Below are 22,799 nucleotides of genomic sequence, written 5' to 3'. Positions count from 1 at the left end.
CCGTTTCTATGTAGAAAAGGAGTACGAAGTACAGTATAACTGTACTATGGGATGTTATCTTGTTTCATTATTTTCCAAAATCAGAATACAACATGATGAATCAAGAATCCACAATCTATCTCACAGAACATGTATACACGTTTTAAGGCTCAAGCTTTACCTCTCAGCAGCTGTGATACTGTGGGCTACTGCTAGGAGAAGCAGCAGTCAGAACCCTGACTGAATTAGTCCTATTAGACTATTTTATGTCAGGCAACTCCTCTTGGGCCTAACCTATTCATTTGGTAATGGAAGTAACAGTAGGGACCTACTAACCTATTCATTTGGTAATGGAAGTAACAGTAGGGACCTGTGTGTCTGGTTATAGCAGACTTCACTGATGAATGTAAAAAGCTATGTTAGCATCTCAAATACAAACAAACAAAACTTTGTTGTTCAGAAAAATCTGAAAATATCTCAAACTTTATAAGAATTGTAGAGTTTGGGGGAAAAAAGAACCAATTGTGAAGAAGGGACTCCTGTCTTCTCTCTTCATTCTTAACCAAGTAACTCACTGCAAAGACAGCTTATTCAGAAATATATCACTGAGAATGGTCTGATTAAAAAAAAAGTCTCTTCTGTTCATTTGTTTTTATGAGGTTTTTTTCCTTAGGGGAAGAGCTTTTTAGAAGTTTGCTTCTTATAAAATAGTTTCAGGGATTAATGCAGCGTTGTTCAACCTGGGTTCTGCTAGAATTAAGTCCTAATGCCTTGAAGCATTCATTGTACATAATGAATTAACTTCTCTTCCACACATCTGGAAAGGTACTAGTCATGTATCATCTTTTGGAAAATTAAGAAAGTCTATAAAATCATTTTCTGTGTTCTGTGATTCAGATGAGGATCCCTGGTTGAGAAAAGCTGGTAGAGGTTTCTAAATGAAAGCATGGCAAAACTTAGTAATAGGATCCCTAGGAAGGGAGAGGAGGCTACAGCCTATGTAAGCCTCTGAGTATCTTCAGCAAAACAAGCACTTTGGACAGGAAAGTATCTTTTTTTGAAATCTCATAAACCTGCTTTTGTTGTTCACACACACTGAGTATATTAGAGACCTCAACAAGGGTATAAAAGTATAATGTCTCTGAACACCTTTCACCAATATGTATTTATTGAGTACCTCTTATGTGTCAAACAGTTCTAAGTGCTGGGAATACAGCAATGTAAAACAGAAAAAAAAAAATAAAAAAAAAATCTCTGTTCTCATGGATCCTGCATTTAAGTAGAAGGGAAAAGACCAAAACATATTAGTAACATATATATGTTATATGATAAGTGCCATGAAGAAAAATAGAGGAAAATTTGATAGAGAATGTTGGGTGGAGTTCTGTATAGTATTTATTTCTAATGAATTTTTAATTGACAAAATTGTACATATTTATGTGTATAACATGACCTTTCGAGATATGTACACATTGTGGAATGGCTCAACAGAGATAATTAACATATGCATTACCTCATATCCCTATCATTTCTTTGTGGTGAGAACACTTAAAATCTGTTGTCCTAGCAATTTTCTAGAATACAACACATTGTTATTAACTATAGTCACCATGTTGGGTACAATTTAAAAGAGTAGCCAGGATAGGATTCAGTGAGAAGTTGATGATTTTTGGTGAAGAACTGGAGGTGGTAAGGTAGCCAGCCATGCATGTATCTGGAAAAAGAGCATTCCAGGCAGAGGGAACAGGTACAAAGGTCTTGAAGCAGGAGAGTGCTTGGCATGTTTCAAAATAACAGTAGGAGGCTAGCAAGGCCAGAGTGAAATGAACATCTCGGGGAGTGGGGAGGTTTAGGGAAGTAGAGAGGTGAACAGCAATGTAGGCCATTGTAAGAACTTTAGGCTTTACCTAAGAGTGAGATTGGGAAGCCACTGGAAGGTTTTAGGCAGTGAAATGATATGGCATGACTTATTTTAAAAGAATACATTTGGCTGTAGTGTTGAGAATAGACTGAAGATGGGTAAGGTTGGAACTGAGGAGCTCAGTTTTTAATACATGGGAGGTTTGAGATGTCTATGGGCTGGGTGCCATGGCTCATGCCTGTAATCCCAGCACTTTGGCAGGAGGATTGCTTGAGGCCAGGAGTTTGAGACCAGCCTAGGCAACAAAGTGAGACCCCCCCATCTCTACAAAAAAATTTTCAAAAATTAGCTGGATGTGGTGGTACACATCTGTTGTCCTAGTTACCAGGGAGGCTGAGGTGGGAGGATTGGCTGAGCCCAAGAGTTTGAGGCTATAGTGAGCCATGACTGTGCCACTATACTCCAGTCTGGACAACAAAGCAAGACACTGTCTCAAAAAAAAAAAAAAAAAGAATAAAATAAAAAGAGATACCTATAAAACATTCAAGTGAAAGGACTTAGCAGGCAGTTGTATACATGAATCTAATATACAGGAGAGAGATTTAAGCTGGGATAAAATTTGAGAATCAAACACCAATACACGGTATTTAAACCTATGAGATAAATGAGTTCATCTAGGGAGAAACTATAAACTGAGAAGGGAAGAGGTCAGTCTTTGGGGCTTTCCAGTTTAATTTCTATAGTCATTTAAATTATTATTAATTTTTTTTGTGACGGAGTTTCACTCTTGTTGCCCAGGCTGGAGTGCAATGGCACAGTCTCAGCTCACCGCAACCTCTGTCTCCCGGGTTCAAGCAATTCTCCTGCCTCAGCCTCCTGAGCAGCTGGGATTACAGGCAAGTGCCACCATGCCCGGCGAATTTTTGTATGTTTAGTAGGGACGGGGTTTCTCCATGTTGGTCAGGCTGGTCTCGAACTCCTGGCCTCAGGTGATTCACCTGCCTCGGCCTCCCGAAGTGCTGGAATTACAGGCATAAGCCACCGCGCCCAGCCTAAATTATTATTTAAAAAAAAAAAAATTTTTTTTTTTAGATGGAGTCTCACTCTGTTGCCCAGGCTGGAGTGCAGTGGCACAATCTCAGCTCACTGCAACCTCTGTCTCCTGGGTTCAAGCGATTCTCATGCCTCAGACTCCGGAGTAGCTGGGATTACAGGCGTGTGCCACCACGCCTAGCTAATTTTTATATTTTTTATGGAGACAGGGTTTCACCATGTTGGCAAGGCTGGTCTTGGACACCTGACCTCAGGTGATCTGCCTGTCTCGGCCTTCCAAAGTGCTGGAATTACAGGCATGAGCCACTGTGCCCAGCCTAGTCATTTAAATGTATGCTGAATTTAAATAACTTTTAATTTTTATACATAGAAATGACTTTTAATTTTATACATAATTTAAATAATGTATACCCATTATACTGTATGCTGAAAATGGGTCCCAAGTTCTTATTGACACACATTTGCATATATGTCTTGTCATTATTTAGAAAGCTGTGAGTCAGTTCCATTACTCTTGGCTTTCATTCGATGCACATGAAGCTTTTTTTCTATCATTGTATGTAACTTTCCATTGTCTGAGTTATGAAGATGCCAGGTGCAAGTTTTCCAGCATCACACAACAAATGAAACATGGATCAAAGATTAGAAACTATGTCTCTCCTAACTCCTAGTCCAATAATCAAGGTAGTAGGCATTTCTAGTCAGAGTTTGTTTAAAAGGGCTTGACAACCATTCACTCAAAGGGGAAAAGAAAAAGAAAAAAACAAAAAACAAAACAAAGCAACAGTGCATGTGATGCAGCTGCTAAAGAAACAAACAGTCTGGGTTTCATTTTATTTATTTATTTATTTATTTATTTATTTGAGACGGAGTCTCGCTCTGTCCTCCAGGTCCAGGTTAGAGGGCAGTGGTGCGATCTTGGCTCACTGCCAGCTCCACCTCCCGGGTTCACGCCATTCTCCTGCCTCAGCCTCCAGAGTAGCTGGGACTACAGGCACCCATCACCACGCCCAGCTAATTTTTTGTATTTTTAGTAGAGACGGAGTTTCACCGTGTTAGCCAGGATGGTCTCGATCCCTTGACCTCGTGATCCACCCGCCTCGGCCTCCCAAAGTGCTGGGATTACAGGCGTGAGCCACCGCACCTGGCCTGGGTTTCATTTTAAAAGCACTGAGTTTACGGAACACTTCCTGTAGATTAGTTCAGACCATTGAGAATATTATGTTGATAGGCATAATATTTTTAAAATGATACCTAATCTGAAATATGTCCAGATGAGGGTAACCAGGACAGTGGGATACCCCCAAATCAGGCAAACAAAACCAGCAAATTTTAAATAAAATCTTTAAATTCCAGGGATTATATAAGAACTTATCAGGAGATAAATAACTATGTATAGTAAGTAGCATCCTATGATTTAAAATGCTCCCAAAGAGGTCAGCAATTAGTGGGAAGCCGAATGAGATCTTTAAGTTCTTTTTCTTCTCCAGGATGTTTTGACTTCCTGCACCTGAACTTAATATCATTAAATAGATACATTAGGTTGGCAATTTTTGACTTAAAAAAATGGTAATTTCATATAGTTTAATCTAAAAGGTCCAAGTTTACCAGGATGATACCAGTCCATATCATTTACCAACGAGCTATGCCAAGTCACTATGTGCTCACTTAGAAACCAAGGGCATCATTACTCTCTTCCAGGTAAATAGATATTTTTTAAAGTACACTTCCTGACTATGGGGGTTGGGTGGGAAGGCAGGTATTGGTTTCCTCTGCAGGAATATAGTTGGATATGTATATCTAGCGTGTAGGGGAGAGACTGAGCTGGAGTTAAAATTTGACATTATTATTATTACTTAGTATCAATCTTTAGATTACATGCAGAAACCCACAGCTTAAAATGTTACAAACTATTTTACAATTCACATTTTTCACAATTATTATGGTTTCCAGAGTTACATTAAACAGTTCGTGAATTTTCAACACTGCTTATTTCAGTAGAATAAGATAGGTTTCCCGGCTAGGCGCAGTGGCTCACACCTGTAATCCCAGAATTTGGGGAGGCTGAGGAGAATCATTTGAGCCCAGAAGTTCGAGACCAGCCCGGGCAACATGGCAAGATTCCATTTCTACAAATAATTTTAAATTTTAAATTTAGGCAGGCATGGTGGTGGGCGCCTGTGGTCTCAGATACTCAGTAGACTTCAGTCCATGAGGTCAAGGCTGCAGTGAGCTATGACCATGCCACTTGCACTCCAGCCTGGGTGACAGAGTGAGACCCTGTCTCAAATCCTGTGCTACCCCCGAAAAAAGGTAGTACAAGATTCTGTATCTTTAGATAAAAATCCATAGGAAGTGATGTCATATGCTTTACATCATTCACTGTTACTGTGGGGAGAAAGTAAAAAGAGAAATGTAAAAAGTATATAATCTACCCCGCCTAAAAGCTAGCTTCCCAAACAACTGTTCTTCAACTTTATATAACAAATATTACTTTCCTATTTGTATGAAGAATAAATAAAATTTCAGGTCATGATAAAAATTTTCTAATGAATATTACTATTTATAATGTGAAGAGGTAACTAGGGCAAGCACTCAGTTCCCTACCACATCCCAACACAAGAGCAAAATAAACTAACTCCTTATTGAATCAGACTCATACTAGGCAGCATTTAGCACAAATGGCCAATGCCTTGAAGGGGTCCTACACAGTAACAGCTTACCTGGCATTAAATGATAACTCAGTCCCAGGGCACATGTATTTGAATTAATGCCAGTGCAAAGGATGGGAGGAGTAACAAGAAGTCCAATGTCACGGCTTAGGGGAGAAGGCAAAGGGCTCACTTGCTTGAACTAGCTGCAGTGTCTTCCTTATTTCTTGGGGCAATTGAGGTTTCCCTGTTAATTTGCAAGTATCAGATGGAGGGATGAAGAACTTTTTTATTTTTGAAGGATTAAAAAAAAAAAAAACCCACAAATATATACACACACTGTTCAGGAAAGGTCATCAATGACATATTCCCACCCTTCTGAGTAGATTAAAGAATTCAATTTCCTTAATCACCCTCTTCTGCCTCTATTGGAAGCGGAGGCCTCTATTAAGCTCCAATCTGAACCGCCAAGAGGAATCCAAAGATTCCACCCAGAATTTTAGTCTAAATTTTAACTCAGAGTATTTTTTATTCAAAGCACAGTCTTGGTCATGCTTAATTAGCCTTGGATAGACAGGAGGGCCCATTGAGATCATACTTATTAGCCTCAACAGCTGGGTCCACAGCAGCTCAGTACTCACCTGAGCTGTAGCTGTCAGTAGATGACTGAGAAATGGAACGAGACAGAGAGCGACGTCCAATTTTGGTGGGACGTTTGTTGAATTCTTGCTTCTGGTCAGCAAACTGGATCTGCTAAGAAAAAGAAACCTAGTTATATGGAGAAAAAGAACCTCCATTTTGAGACAGCAATTCAAGGCTTGTATTATAGGCTTTCACCTAACAGTTGATCTGATTGTATCAACCTACGTTTGGAATGTTAAGACTCTTTGAAGAGAAGAATACTTTTTAATTCTTTTATTATTTTTTTTTATTTTTTATTTTTATTTTTTTTGAGATGGAGTCTCGCTCTGTCACCCAAGCTGGAGTGCAGTGGCGTGATCTCGGCTCACTGCAAGCTCCACTTCCCGGGTTCAAGCGATTCTCTTGCCTCAGCCTCCCGAGTAGCTGGGACTACAGGTGCCCGCCACCACGCCCGGCTAATTTTTGTATTTTTAGAAGAGATGGGGTTTCACCATGTTGGCCAGCCTGGTCTCGAATTCCTGACCTCAAGTGATCCGCTCGCCTCTGCCTCCCAAAGTGCTGGGATTACAGGCGTGAGCCACCGCGCCTGGCCGAGATGGGGTTTTTCCATATTGCCCAGGCTGGCCTTGAACTCCTGGGTTCAAGCAATCCTCTCACCTCATCCTCTCACATAGCAGGGACTACAAGCATGTGTCACTGTGTCTGGCGATGTCTCATTCTTTTCCTACTATGTTTCTAATCAAATTTAAATCTTTGATACGCTCTTTTTTTTTTGAGATGGACTTTTACTCTGTCACCCAGGCTGCAGTGCGGTGGCACAATCTTGGCTCACTGCAACCTCCACCTCCCGGGTTCAAGTGATTCTCATGCCTCAGCCTCTTGGTAGTTAGGATTACAGGCACACACCACCATGCCCTGCTAATTTTTGTATTTTTAGTAGAGACGGGGTTTCACCATGTTGGCCAGGCTGGTCTCGAACTCCTGACCTCAAGTGATCCACCCACCTCGGCCTCCCAAAGTGCTGGGATTATAGGCATGAGCCAGTGTGCCTGGGCCACTCTTGGACTATATGCTTTTTACAATAAAATTGTGACACCCCACTCCCCACAAATAGAGAATGGGATATTCTGCTTAAATTTTTAGAAAGTTGAGTCATATTCAGAAATATTTTCCACAGTTTCACTGAAAAGTAAAACTGGAAAGAATATTTGAGATTATCGTATTTGTAAGCTGCATATATCTAGATGAGAAAATTGCAAGGTACAGGAAAGAATATTTGAGATTATTATATTTGTAAGCTCCATATATCTAAATGAGAAAATTGCAAGGTACAGGAAGGCAGAATGACTTGCATTCAGGTTTCAAGAATATCAGGAAATGGTATGATTTAATAATTTTTAAAAAGGCTTTTCATTAAGAATGAACATTCTGAAATTGCATTTAAATTCTGGCTATGCCACTCATTAACTGTGTGATGTTGCTCAAGATGCTTTAGTGAGTCTCATTTTTCCATAAATACAACAGAGATAAAAGTACTTACCTCACAGGTTTTAGAGAGGGTTCAATAAGACAATGCATGTAAATTGAAACATAGCAGAAAATTCAATAAATCCACTCCCTACCCGATCCCCACAGTTCAATGCTCTCGTAACTCCTGCAGGTAGCCACACTAATTCGTTAAAGCTTTTCTAAAATATACTAGTTAGCTTTCCAGTACTAGTAAGTAAATTGTTTTTTTTTTAGATGGAGTCTCACTCTGTAGTCAGGCTGGAGTACAGTGGCGTGATCTTGGCTCACTGCAACTTCCGCCTCCCGGGTTCAAGCGATTCTCCTGCCTCAGCCTCCCGAGTAGCTGGGATTACAGTTGTGTGCCACCACGCCCAGCTAATTTGTGTATTTTTAGTAGAGACGGGGTTTCACCACGTTAGCCAGGATGGTCTCAATCTCTTGACCTTGTGATCTGCCCGCCTCGGCCTCCCAAAGTGCTGGGATTACAGGCGTGAGCCACCGCGCCTGGCTAGTAAGTAAATATTTATTTTTTAATACTTGATGTTATAAAATACCTAAAAGCAGTAAGATTGATCATTAACTATAATAGATGTAGAAGGAGCAGATTACTTGACTGTATATGTATAAACCTCATATCACACTCTGGAGGTTGCATTTTTGATGATTATTTGATAATGATTTTCTTACAATTTTATCTTTCTCCTATTGTTGGAGGTTCCAGCTGATACTTTATAATACTCTACAAATCAAAGGTCATTTATAAACTATACTTGTTTGGGGGAAAAAAGCTCATATAATTTATTCAATTAATAACTTTTTCGTTTTCTCTGTTTGTATAATTGCCTATTCTGAATCCAAGGTGGCACAGAGGAAGGTCTAATGAAAATGATCAAAGATCTGACAAGTGACTCTACCTTTAATGACAAAAAGATGGTTCCTTGATGGGCAGAACATATAGTACACCAGAATGAAAGGAGGAACTGATGGCTCCACTTCCCACAGTTAGAGGTAACTAATGAGTCACTTGAGTATTGTGACAAGGGGACCAATGCCAAATTGAATTAGCTTCACATTGCCTTTTAGGGGGATTCATAGTCTTTTCATAGCCATAACAACAAATAAAGCCTGCAAAGTGCTTTAGGGCTTGCAAATTGTTTTCAGCAATAGGAAAACTCATCAGATAAGAAGCTCTTCATATACAAACAAAAAAAATGACAAAGATGATTATTTTGCTCAACTAACAACTTATTCCAAAAAGATAAAGTGCCTTTCCATGTACTCCCATAGGACGTACATGAACTTTCATGTATTGCATTTCTCCTAGCACAGCACTTACCACACTAAATGTAACTATCTGTCTACTTACCTGTATTCTCTATAAACTATAGGCTTATAAAGGGAGAAGCTGTGATACTCGTTCACCCTTATATCCTCAGGCACAAATCCTAGGCACTCAATCAAGTGCTGAATCAATATATCTGAAGTATATTCTATCTTCACTTCTATACTTGGTTGAATATTCAGTAAATATGGTAAACATAAACAAAGTCTAAAGTTAAAATGATTTTTAAGGGCAAAAAGAGCTAAGAAGAAGAGGAAAGGTGGAAAGCTGGGAGGTGGATAGCAGTCAGGCTGCAAAAACAGTCACATGTCTTTATTCTTTTTTAGAAGCCCATCTAGGAAAAGGAATAATAATGGAACTTTTCAAAGGTCACCCTGAGTCACTAACTTTTCCAGTGTCCCCTTTAAAGAAGAATAAACCCTGTTTCAGATGCTCAACACAACCTCACACCTGCGTACATGCACATGTGGGTGCATATGCACACACACCATGTACACACACCACTAGAGGGGGCCAGTCACTCTTATTCCCTAGATTGTAGGATCAGGGTGAATAAACCACATAGCTATCTAGCTGCATTATCATCTCAAACCAGTTTCTCTGAGCTGAGCTGTCTTCTCTATAGTGTTTTCTATTTACAGTAATCCCTCCTTCCTGGGACAAGTTCATGCTATCTTTTAGGACTAAAGAAGACTAGGTTGTGCAAGGCTTTATCCACTTAGAACATAGGGTTCTAAAACCTTGCTTATTGGTTAGATACTGAAGTCAAGTTTCTTTAAGACAGAAAAATATTAGAGCAAGATTAACCACTTAAATATAAGTTATACAATTTTCCCCGGGAAACAAGTATCTTTCTCTGACAACTAGAACATGAATTAAGTGGCTCCCTGGTGTCTACCTCCTCTCAATAATTAAACACCAATATATTCTTCACTCAACAGTCCACTTTGTAATGGATTGGTTTTGTAATCTGCCCACCCCAATTGTGGTACCTTAGTAGATTATAACCCTAACTTTCCTACCTTGTCTGGAACCAGGATCTTTTAAAGAAATCCTCCTTTTCCATATGAGAGAGAACTGCCTAATTCTAACAGGCATTAAGGCAAAGGAGGAAAAGAGACTGTTAAAAGAGGGGTAGTTCACCTTATGCCAGAGGGACGGATGAAAGCAGGAAAGGAGGGGAAAAAGAGTATAAGCAGCTGGCTTTTTACAATAATGGCTATAGCAGCGGCAAGACTGGTAAATAAGAGCTTAGCCTCACCTGGGCCTTAATCCCAGAGTTGCCATTAACAATGTATTTCTTCTTGCTGCCCAGCATAGTGACATTACCAGCCCCACTGCCACCTCTGTGGTCCAGGGACCCTTGTGATCAGGCCTTTAAACTTTCCTCATCAGCAATTCTGTTGGCTCTGGTTCCAGCCAGCTTTTGGGGCTGGGGAGTGGGGGACTACTCTTCCTTGGAATCCCTGAAGCAGCTCCAATAACCCCTTCAGCAGTACAGCCCCAGTTTAATAAGGCATTTCTGTTAGTGGCTCATCAGCCATTCCTACTTCTGGTGGCTGTTTTGCTTTTATTTATTTTTTTCCTAAACACCTAATTACATGGATCCTCTGACCTCTAAACCTTGGCAAGTCCCCTGACAAGGCCCAACTTGCATGCGCATAACAATAGCTTATTTATATAACCACTGCACTTTTTTGCTTGCTATAATTAACTTGCTAATTAGGTTCCTTTTCAACCTTACCTCCTCCTTTTCCATGTCAGATGATTTTAGTTAACCTAGTCTCATTAGAAAAAAATTAACCACGGAGCCACTAAAACAATGAGAGACTTTATTAAAAGAGTAAGAAAAAAAAATTAATGGTGCCAAGTACTCAGGCAGGCCCTACCCTATACTCTATGTCCTTGGATTAGCTAGACTGGGGACACTGATTTCAGCTCTGTCACCAAGGAAATCAATTTTTCCAGTTCACTGCTTTCCTCTGAATTGTGCATCTTTTATACAGGTTTGACATTTGGTTTCTAGGCCCAGCTCAAGATTGTTGCTGATTTGGCATAGGGTGACCGAGTTTGCTCTTTTCACAAAATGTGTGTTCATGGAAGGTAAGACTACAAAGGGAAGTTTCTTATCTCCTCAGTCCCCAGAATCACAACAATCTTATTACATGCCAAATATTCAAGCAAAAGGACAAAGAATCACATTCTTTATTTGCTGATTTCTGAAAGAGACATAGTGAAGAAGAAAGCTACACTCAACTGTCTGCTACATAGATTGGGGGAAAGTGATGTGAATTCTTCCTTAAAAAAAAAAAAAAAAAGACTGCTTGTTGAGCATAAGAAAGGACATAAAATGGCAGATTCTATTATTTTTTTATTTTTTTATTTTTGAAACAGAGTTTTGCTCTTTTTGCCCAGGCTGGAGTGCAATGACGCGATCTCGGCTCACTGTAACCTCCACCTTCCGGGTCCAAGTGATTCTCCTACCTCAGCCTCCCAAGTAGCTCGGATTACAGGCATGTGCCACCACGCTGGCTACATTTTTGTATTTTTAGTAGAGATGGGGTTTCACCATTTTAGTCAGCTGGTCTTGAACTCCAGACCTCAGGTGATCCACCTGCCTCGGCCTCCCAAAGTGCTGGGATTACAGGCGTGAGCCACCACACCCAGCCAGCAGATTCTTTTTTAAGGATAATCTTTATTTAGAGCGAGGTCATATTGCATACTGCTTATTGACATCTCTGGAAGAGAAAAGTTCGGTAAGTGCCTATATTCACAGTTCTATGTATATGTTACTTCCATTAATTTGTACAAGAACCTTACGAAGTAGGCAGTATTATTCTCACTTGACAAAGTGGGAAAGTGTAACTCTGAGAGAACAAATGATTTGTCCAAGGTCTCACAGCAAGTAAGTGATGGGACTGGAATTTGAGCCTGTGTTTATGCTAAAGCCAAAGCTCTATCTACTATACCATGCCTTATAATATAAGTCAGAAGACCAAAGGTCCTAGTCCCAGGTGTACTAGTCCCAAATCATTCCTTTTATCTTTAAATTTACTTAATTTAAAATTACTCTTTAAATTCATTTTCGTATCAGATTACATCTTAGAAATGACATCATCCTGGATAATCTTGGGGCCCTGATCAAGTCACAACTTAAAACACCTAATTATGTAAGAATTAGAACTCTAACAGCTCTTTAAGTGGCAACTTTGCCCAATGCCACTACCAGAAATGGAAACAGAAATTAATTGAACTCAAATACGAATGTTCACCATCACCCACAGCAATTCTGATCTCTTACTCATAATTTCACAAAGTGAGACAGATCACTTGCTTGCTTGATGAATCTCTAAACTTCTGCTCCTCCTAACAAGAATGTTCACCTCAGTCCACTTGTACTAAGCTGGTTCCCCTTTCCCTCACTCAGGTAAAAAGGAACTCCTTCGTCCAATGACTGAAGTCAGATAACTTGAGCCAGAAGGACTGGCATTTCTATACCAAATATAACCAGAAGACATTTTAGGAGATTGACAGGAAAAGCCTTACCACTTAACAAGTTTTGTTTGTTTGTTTTGGTTTTTTTTGAGACTGAGTCTCGCTCTGTCACCCAGGCTGGAGTGCAGTGGCATAATCTCAGCTCACTGCAACCTCCATCTCCCAGGTTCAAGTGATTCTCCTGCCTCAGACTCCCCAGTAGCTGGGACTACAGGTGCGTGCCACCATGCCCGGCTAATTTTTTGTATTTTTTTTTTTTTAGTAGAGACAGGGTTTCACCTTGTTAGCCAGGCTGGTCTCGATCTCCTGACCTCGTGATCCACACACCTTGGTTTGCTGGGATTACATGCGTGAGCCACTGTGCCCAGTCAACAAGTTTTTATAGAATACAGTAATTCTAAAATTTTAGCTGTATCAAAATCACCTGGAGAGCTTATTAAAGCACATTGCTGGATCTTAACCACCAGAGTTTTAGAATTATAAGGTCTGGAGAGGGCCCAAGATTTTGTATTTTGTAATTAAAAAAAAAAAAATTCTTTTTTTCAGCTTCCAATTCTCTGGTTGAAGATTTTGTGTTTTGAGTAACTCCCCTGGAGATGCTGATGCTACTGGTCTGAAGACCACACTTTGAGAACCACTGCTCTAACACTTTCTCCAAGTGTGAGTAAAGCAGCCCTGATTCTCTTGACTCTTCTTAATCAACCATTCTATCCTATCATGGCTATAACAATGGAGGCACCTTCACAGGCAGAAAAGTAAAGGTTATTTGAAAGGTCAGAGAATACAATGAAGTGATCCTTTCTTTTCTTTCTTTTTTTTTTTTTTGAGATGGAAGTATCCCTCTTGTCTCCCAGGCTGGAGTGCAATGGTGCCATCTCGGCTCACTGCAACCTCCACCTATCGGGGTTCAAGTGATTCTCCTGCCTCAGCCTCCTGAATAGCTGGGATTACAGAAGCACACCACCACGCCCGGTTAATTTTTTTTGTACTTTTTAGTAGAGATGGGGTTTCACCATATTGGCCAGGCTGGTCTCAAACTCCTGACCTCAGGTGATCCGTCCACCTCGGCCCTCCAAAGTGCTTCAATTACAGGCATGAGCCACTGTGCCCAGCCGAGGTGATCTTTCTTCACACCCAAAACAGGGTCTAAAGATAAGTGGGTCTAATTCTGATTTCCATAACCTAAGGCTCTTAAGAAGAGATAGGTAACATATTAAGAAAAACAGGACTCATGGAGAGGATAGAAGATCTATTTATCCTAAAGAGGTTCAGGCCAAGAGAAACCAATCAATTCCTTTTCAAGTACATAAATACTACAAAGGATGTATCTGTGTCTCTACTTCCTAAGGTCTGTCATCATTTCTAAAATGGGGATAATCATTTCTACTTTGCTTATCTAAAATGTATGCTGAGATAATAAGATAATGTGAGAGGGTTTTGAAAACTACATATTGATATACGAGTCTAAAATATTAATATTTCTATTCTTTCAAATTAAATGTTCTTAACCTATATTCCATGGATGTCTAGAACCTCCTACAACAGTATGCAAAATTTTGTATTTTTAATATCCTGGGGAGAGAGCCCATAGTTTTCATCAGTTTTTCAAATGGCTTTCTGTTTTAGGCACCAATCCTGACCTAGAGTTATAGTCAAGCTACCTCTACCACCATTTATCAGATACTTTGGAGGTTTTTGTCTCTACTTCCAAGTAGATATGGTTCAGATATTCCTCAAAACACCTCTCTCTTCCAAGCCAAATCAGTGGCTTGAACTAACTCTTTACCTATGAAAAGGATTACTTCTAGCCACAAGAATATCGGGCAGCAAGCTGGCTGGGTACTCAAGAAAGTCAATCAACCAGATTTCCTATGGAAAAGTACAGAGAGCTGGAGTGGGAGGAGGAGGAAATATTAAAATGTAGAAACATAGAAAAAGTTATTGCTGATCTCCATGCATGTTAGTCGAGGTTAGTACCAGAAGGGACTAAAGATCTCTTAGGGGAAGTAAAACACATTAATAAAGACAATCTTTAAAAGGATGTGTTCCCCAACCTTTCAGCAGTAAAGCTGTCTGAACAAGGCTAAGAAAATCTTTCACATGAAAACAGCTGAGGAGCAGAGGCGCCAGGAGAATTTTTCCAGTGATTGGTGGAACGTAACCTTGAAAGTCTACCTTGTCAGTTCTTGAGATTGGGGTTCTTCAGGCTTCATCTTGGCTTATTTCCCTGCTGGGAATCAGAGATGTGAGTACTGTCAGCTGTTATATGTAGTGTGAGTCCTATTCTCTGAGGGATATGAAGTCCCTTTTTGCTGGTGATTTTTAATAAAAGGGAGATGTTGTAATATACCTTCTCTGCTAAATTTTTCTCCTGAAAGAAGATTTGAGAGGCTTCTCATATTTCTTTTGGTGGCAGGGATAGTTTCAGTGGAAATTTCATTACACTAATATGTAAATGGGAACATGAGTAAGACACTTGTTAAAACTTTAACTTGAAACTTTGGCCCAACATGGGAGCTGGAGCAAGGGTTTTTTTCTTAGGGATTAAAAGACACTTTAACATTTCACAAGCAAGGTTTGGAAATCTATAGGCAATACACTGGAGGGTGCTCAGAGGTTAGCTTTCTTGGCTAAGTGGCTATCAGTAGCAGCCTAAATGAAGTACTTTCAGACCAAGTCAGGAGTCAATGACTTACATGGTATCTGAAAGAAAGCCTCAGAAGTCTTTACTAAGGAAAAGCTAGCAAATGAGACAATCGTGTTATTGAAGACTAGCCCCTCCCTATTCCTTTTTATTGCTGTTCAAAATACTGAGCAAAGGTATTTTCCTGCTATTTAAGAGACGGAGTGGCCAAGAAATTCCTGAGAGTAATACTTTATTAAAACAGAGCAGAGCTGTGCTTTTCTAAATTATTATTTTGTTTGTTTGTTTGTTTTGAGACGGAGTCTGGCTCTGTCGCCCAGGCTGGAGTGAGATGATAGGATTTCGGCTCACTGCAAGCTCCGCCTCCCGGGTTCACGCCATTCTCCTGCCTCAGCCTCCCGAGTAGCTGGGACTACAGGCACTCGCCACCATGCCCCACTAATTTTTTGTATTTTTAGTAGAGACAGGGTTTCACCGTGTTCGCCAGGATGGTCTCAATCTCCTGACCTTGTGATCTGTCCGCCTCAGATTACAGGCGTAAGCCACTGCGCCCGGCCACAAATGTTTTTATTTATTTATTTATTTATTTATTTATTTATTACCAACCAAGACACAGCACTATAGAGCTGTGTTTTCTTAAAGAGTGTTTTCTAAAAGTTGGGAAGCCTTAGATCATATCCCTTATGCAGTGGTCACACCAACTCCTTTAGGGCAGTTTTCCTTTTCACATAAGTAGAAAGAAGGTAAATAGGGTGAAAGTTCAGTAGGAGCTGCTACTGAACTTTAAGGGGATGTGCTAAGCTTGTAAGACGGTGAGGACTATGACAGAGAAATAAGAATTACTGTAAAACTTTGATTGATTCTGAGTTGGCACACTAATGTTCAGTAGAATTCTTCTGTAATATTCCTTTATAGAAATACTAAAGTTTGATACCTTAACGTGGCCCTTCCCCTAAGAAAACCAAATTTCTTTTTCCCCCCTTCTTGTTATTAGTGAGTAGCAAGAAATTCAAAAACACTCAACCTAATCAGAAGTATTAAATAAATCCTTCCATTAATTCTAAAACACTACATTACTTGGAATAAGCTTGTAGATGGATAGGTTTTCTTCCCACAAAATGTTTTAAAATTGAACACAAGGCTGGGCATGGTGGCTCACACCTGTAATCCCAGCACTTTGGGAGGCCAAGTTGAGTGGATCACCTAAGGTCAGGAGTTCAAGACCAGCCTGGCCAACATGGTGAAACCCCGTCTCCACCAAAAATACAAAAATTACCCTGTGTGGTGGTGCACACCTGTAATCCCTGCTACTCATGAGGCTGAGGCAGGAGAATCACTTGAACCCAGGAAGCGGAGGCTGCAGTGAGCTGAGATCCCGCCACTGTACTCCAGCCTGGACAACAAAGCCAGACTCCATCTCAAAAAAAAAAAAAAAAAAAAACCTGAACATAATGTTCTGAAACAACATTAAGAACAGCAATAACCTCCCCCAAAACAATAAACAATAGTTGTAACAATGAGTTGAAATGTAATTTCCTCAGCGGGGCCTTTGTTAGGCCTACTATATATTCTATCTCATTATCAATAGTTATTTCTTCAAATCCATAATTCTGTAAACACTAAAAAGAACCTGAAATATGTTTTAGAGAGTCTAACTAGTTTTCCATAGTGGGGAGACACAAACCTGTAAACATAAACCTGAAGAAACTATTTAGAAACATAAGGATGGTTATTGTTTTTAAATTAAAAGTTGAAATTCAATCCAATATAATAGGTTTATATGCTAGTTCTTATGAACAAATAAGTCCTTATTATCATTATAGTAAAACTACTGATCAGGCAAATATGGTAGTCTGAAGAACTGTACCAAGAGGGCTACAGTTCCTGCCTTAGAGAAATATATATATAAAGGATAGCTGGGGGGAAAATAGGAAAATGTTGTGACTGAAGGGAAAAATACAGGCAGGGAGGGGAGAAATGTTTGAAATCTTCTCAGACTTGAGAGAGCACCATTTCTGTAAGTTCTGTTTTTGTTTTTTTCTCATCATTGTTCTTTTTCTTTACCCCCAGAGAAACAAATGAAGCATCAGGTTGAAAACAGAAGTGCAAAACAGTCACAGGAAACACAACCCATACATCATACCAGCAGCCGGAGGAAAGCCCCCGCCCACCAGAGACAACCAGGCAACAAGCTGGGGCCACGCAACTCTCATACCTTTCCCAGCTTCGCAGATAATTAAGAAACAGCGGTGACCTAGTACCTAGGAACTAATCAGAACTTACAGTAATAACTTTTTCCAACCACGGATCTTGGTAGGAGCTTCTTACAGGTGATCCTTGTCACCCGGCAAAAATAGTTGCCTCTCATTATCAAGAAACAGAAGGAGAAACAAAACGACCAGAGAACTCACCATCCACTCAGGCATGTGAAAAGCTGAGGTGCCCTCATTACCGTCCCACTTCTCCATAGTGCAGGCTTGGGTAAGATACGTCCTGAAGCAAAAGGGAAAGCTGGTTTGGAAATACCGGGGTTATCTGAGTGCCCCAAAGCAGACCCAACCCTAGTGAGATTCAGTTCACAGTGGCTAGAGAAGCTGCATCCCTTTTCACAGCAGCCCCCGATTCAAATCAAGAGCATTAGTCAACTGCCTGACAACCCCTTACTGGCCGGCTTCAAAGCCTCTGTTTCTGATTTCAGAATCAGGGCTGATGCAAAGTGCTGCACCCAGGCACTGTGCCTCTCTTCTCACAGGGCACTCACTGTTTAATACTACCCAAACACTACCCGCACCTCCCCAGTGGGGACTTTCTGCAGCATTAGTTGGACTTCCTTCTTTCCCTGTGTGTGAGGCACTTAGGAATTCTCTCCCACCCTTCAGGACACGTCACTGGAGGTGCGGATACCAAGATCAATAAAGACTGAGGTAAGGAAGGCACTCCCATTTCTCAAGAGTTGCTTGATTTGGATCAGTAAACAGGCGTTTCCTTGAAATCAAGAGCTCCTAGGGCTTTCAAGTTTAAACAGCTATGCAGAAGCTCCCCATCTGCTCACACCAGGGGTCTGGCAGCAAAATGTCACATATCTCAAGTTAGTGTCTTATTGCATGGGAAGTTCGGATGGAGCCTAGGAAGATCTTTTTCAAAATCAGAACTTCTTAGAAGCTCTAAGAAAGTTCTGGGACGACAGCTCCCTCTGCTGGTTCCCTGTGCTACATACACGAAGGCCTCAAGGCTCTCAGCTACAGAGACACAGGTGCTGATTGCAAAGTGGCTTCACTGAGGCTAGTCAGGAGCCCCCACAGTGTAGGTTTAGAGGACAGCCAGGGTTTCCAACCAAGACTAGTGCTGCCTCAAAGTCCCTAACCAACGCTGGATTTTACACACAGGTCTGGTTTCAGGAAGAAACAGGATGCCAGTGCAGTAGCCCTGTACACTATCACCTTAAAGGACCTCCGAAGTTGTTTCTGCTTTATGTCTCCATACCAACTGCCTCCTTGCTGCACACTTCAGAAGTTTGGAAATAAGACATAACTAGAAAAAAGGTAAGCTAGCCTATCTCACCTGCTTAGTTCATTCCTAGAGTATATTATCCAGTAAGAGTACCACAGGTTTCAGGCATGAAGGAAGTCTAACAAGATATGCCTGCTTTGGTCCCTTTAAGGACCAGGACTCTTTTTTTTTTTTTGAGACGGAGTCTCACTCTGTCGCCCGGGCTGGAGTACAGTGGCCGGATCTCAGCTCACTGCAAGCTCCGCCTCCCGGGTTTACGTCATTCTCCTGCCTCAGCCTCCCGAGTAGCTGGGACTACAGGCGCCCGCCACCTCGCCCGGCTAGTTTTTTGTATTTTTTTAGTAGAGACGGGGTTTCACTGTGTTAGCCAGGATGGTCTCGATCTCCTGGCCTCGTGATCCGCCCGTCTCGGAGGACCAGGACTCTTTACAGTGTTAATTCCCATTGAAGAGGATAGTTTCTCCACAGCTAACAGTGACAATATTATAATTATGATTATAGGTTCTGTGAAAGGAAAACATCTTGGGCCCCCAAAATCACTAAGCCAAAGGGAAAAGTCAAGCTGGAACTGCTTAGGGCAAACCTGCCTCCGATTCTATTCAAAATCGCCCCTCTGCTCACTGAGATAAATGCACATCTGATTGCCTCCTTTGAAGAGGCTAATCAGAAACTCAAAAGAATGCAACCATTTGTCTCTTATCTGCCCATGACCTGGAAGCCCCCTCCCTGCTTCCAGATGTCTTGCCTTTCCAGACTGAACCAGTGTTCATCATACATATGTTGATTGATGTCTCCTGTCCCCCTAAAATGTATAAAACCAAACTGTGCTCTGACCACCTTGGGCACATGTCATTGGGACCTCCTGAGGCTGTGTCTTGAGTGCATATCCTCTAACCTTGGCAAAATAAGCTTTCTAAATTAACCGAGACCTGTCTCAGATGTTCGGAGTTCACAGTTCATTTCCCTGTAGGGCCTTCACTAGTTAAGAGGATGGTCCTTTGGATTTGGAATGGAGGGGAGGAAGGTAATATCTACAGAAGAGGTACTGTAAGATGCCAGAGAGGGCGGAATTCAAATGAATGGCCAGAGGTTTGACTGTAGAGAAAGGCAGGTGAAAACGGGGACTGTTGAACCAGGGTGCATTCAGAGGTATCAAGGGATCACAGGGAGGGTGGAGAGCAGGCGAAATAAGAACAGCAGGGGTAGACGTAAAGGAAGCTGTGGTCTTAGAGGAGCTATGGAGTGAGGCGATTTGAGCGATGTCAGGACAGAGGGTGATGAGATGCAGGGAAGATAAGGCCCACTGAAGTCAGAGTGTCAACTCTGATAAAGTCTTAGCTCCTAGCAACCTCTAGTTATTGTCCTCTGGTCTTCTTTTTAACCCAGAGAACTTCTTAAAATGAGAAGTCACATCTGTTGCCTAAATTGCCAATGGTGTATTTCATCTGTGCTTTTTTTTTTTTGAGACGGAGTCTCGCTCTGTTGCCCAGGCTGGAGTGCAGTGGCCAGATCTCAGCTCACTGCAAGCTCTGCCTCCTGGGTTTACACCATTCTCCTGCCTCAGCCTCCCGTAGCTGGGACTACAGGCGCCCACCACCTCGCCGGGCTAGTTTTTTTGTATTTTTTAGTAGAGACGGGGTTTCACCGTGTTAGCCAGGATGGTCTCGATCTCCTGACCTCGTGATCCGCCCATCTCGGCCTCCCAAAGTGCTGGGATTACAGGCTTGAGCCACTGCGCCCGGCCCCATCTGTGCTTTAAACGCAACACGTCTACAATCAAAATTACTGCTCCATCTTTCTTACTCCCCTCCAAACAACACTTCTCCTCACTTTTCTATTTGTGTTTGTGATGCCACTGTCCTCAGGCAACCATATATGAAACCTCAGGCACCTCTGATTTTCCCCTTTTCCTTAGTCCCCAGAACAATCAATTGGATATTATTTCTGCGCCCTCCTCCACCAAACCTTTCATCTATCCCTTTCTGTTCATTTTCACTCCTCTTAACCCTCTACAAATCCTTTCCCAGAAGACTATCCACTTCATATATATATACACACATATATATGTGTATATATGTGTGTGTATGTATATAATGTGTATTTTTATTCTATCCTCCAGGTAGACTGTATTATCTGCTACTTCTTGAATGTAAACACTACAGTATGGTGACCATGAACAGTGGTTTTGGAATCAGAGTTAGGTTAGAATCCTGCCTCTGCCACTTATTTGACCTCTCTATATAACTCCAATTTCCAATTTGTATGGTGGAAATAATAACAGTCACCTACCTAACAGGACTGATGAAAGGATTTTAAAAGGGTACATACTCTAAGGCGTTAATGGTAGCTCTTAATTATGTTGTTATTATGCTGTGTTCTTTCCCACCTCAATACCTTTGCTCGTGTCATTTTCTCAAATTGAAATGCATTCGTTTCTGCCTTCACTTCCATCATCTTCACTTTTTCAAATGTTTAAAGGAATGATACTTCTACCATGAAACCTGACCTTAAAAAAGGAATCTCCCCTTCATCTAATATTGTTCTTTGGCTATATCACTATTCTCACCATTCCTCAAATTATAGTTCCTATGTATGTGTGTTACCCCTTGTTAGTCTCCATGCTCTTCAGCGGCTTAGCCTACTTTGATTTGCCTACAATACCTGGGATATAGTAGGTGCTTAGCAAATCACCAAATTTAAAATTTCTGTATGCTGTACATATACTTTATTATACTTTGGGAGCAACTTGCATACTCTATTCAATATGTTTATGTTCATTTTATAGAAGAAGGAACACTGTTTTATATTTATAGGGGCTTAGTTATACTACTGACTATAGCTATATGACTTACTTGACGATAAGTCCTTAGTAGGGTTTTAGTCCTTAATTATACTATCTCTTCAGGAACATATAATCCACTTTCCATTGCTTGATCTGCACCCATTGTAATCCATTTTGATCTGCATTATAATGAAAGTTTTGGAACAAATTAAGGCCAAAGGTCTATTTTATGGCTAGAGTGAAGTCCAACCCTTAGAATATTTCAGTGATAAGAAAATTACTAGATCATATTGATAGTGTAGGTTAGTGTGGTAATAATAACAATAATTTAAAAAGTAAAGGTAAAAGAAGCTGGGCGCAGTGGCTCACGCCTGTAATCCCAGCACTTTGGGAGGCCGAGGCGGGCAGATCGCCTAAAGTCAGGAGATCGAGACCAGCCTGGTCAACGTGGTGAAACCCCGTCTCTACTAAAAACACAAAAATTAGCCAGGTACAGTGTCCCGCGCCTAAAATCCCAGTCACTCAGGAGGCTGAGGCAGGAGAATCACTTGAACTTGGGAGGAAGAGGTTACAGTGAGCCGAGATCGTGCCACTGCACTCCAGCCTGGGTGACAGAGTGTGACTCCATCTCAAAAATAAAACAATTTTTTAAAGTTAAAAAATTTTTTTTAATTAATATTCTATTAATTTTTCTATTAATTTTTAAAAAGAGAAAAAAATTAATATTCTATTCTATTCTATTCTATTCTATTCTATTCTAACATAACAGGGTCTCACTGTGTCACCCAGGCTGAGGTGCAGTGATATGATCATTGCTTGACTTCCTAGGCTCAAGTGATCCTGCCACCTCAATCTCCTGAGTAGCTGAGACTACAGGTGTGCAACACCACACCTGGCAAATTTTTAAATTTTTTGTAGAGATAGGGGTCTCACTATGTTTCCCAGGCTTGTCTTGAACTCCCAGGAGTTCATCTCAAGTGATCCTCCCGCCTTGGCCTCCCAAAGTGCTGGGATTACAGAAATGAGCTACCGTGCCCAGCCTATTTTCTCTATGTAATGATTTATTAAATAAATAGAAGATGACGACCTTCATGGTAGTGTTAAACCATAGAAGAAAATGACTTTTAGAGAAACAAGATTAAAAATAAAAGAATAGGCCAGGCATGGCAGCTCATGCCTGTAATCCCAGCCTCGGAGGCCGAGGCGGGTGGATCACCTAAGGCCAGGAGTTTGAGAACAGCCTGGCCAACACGGTGAAACCTGTCTCTACTAAAAATACAAAAATTAGCTGGGCGTGGTGGCGGGTGTCTGTAATCCCAGCTACTCAGGAG

The 22,799-nt window shown here is 41.0% G+C and overlaps 1 protein-coding gene across 8 annotated transcripts in view; it reads right to left on the bottom strand.

Annotated features, from left to right (window-relative positions):
• AHCYL2 (adenosylhomocysteinase like 2) overlaps positions 1-22,799 on the bottom strand; it is a 212,763-nt gene that overhangs the window by 46,263 nt on the left and 143,701 nt on the right. For 2 of the 8 annotated variants that reach the window (XM_005550750.4, XM_005550744.4), the window contains one exon: positions 6,186-6,297. In XM_005550750.4, coding sequence (XP_005550807.1) covers positions 6,186-6,297 — 112 coding nt within the window. Of the gene's footprint in view, positions 1-6,185; positions 6,298-10,298; positions 10,586-17,587; positions 17,670-17,967; positions 17,996-22,799 lie in introns of those variants that run through there. The other 6 variants (XM_074035973.1, XM_005550751.4, XM_005550746.4 and 3 more) reach the window with 5 other exon arrangements.

The sequence above is a fragment of the Macaca fascicularis genome, chromosome 3 (assembly GCF_037993035.2).
Source record: "Macaca fascicularis isolate 582-1 chromosome 3, T2T-MFA8v1.1".
NCBI classification, from domain to species: domain Eukaryota; kingdom Metazoa; phylum Chordata; class Mammalia; order Primates; family Cercopithecidae; genus Macaca; species Macaca fascicularis.
The sequence above is the reverse complement of the archived record's forward strand: the minus strand, read 5'-3'. Positions and strand labels throughout refer to the sequence as shown.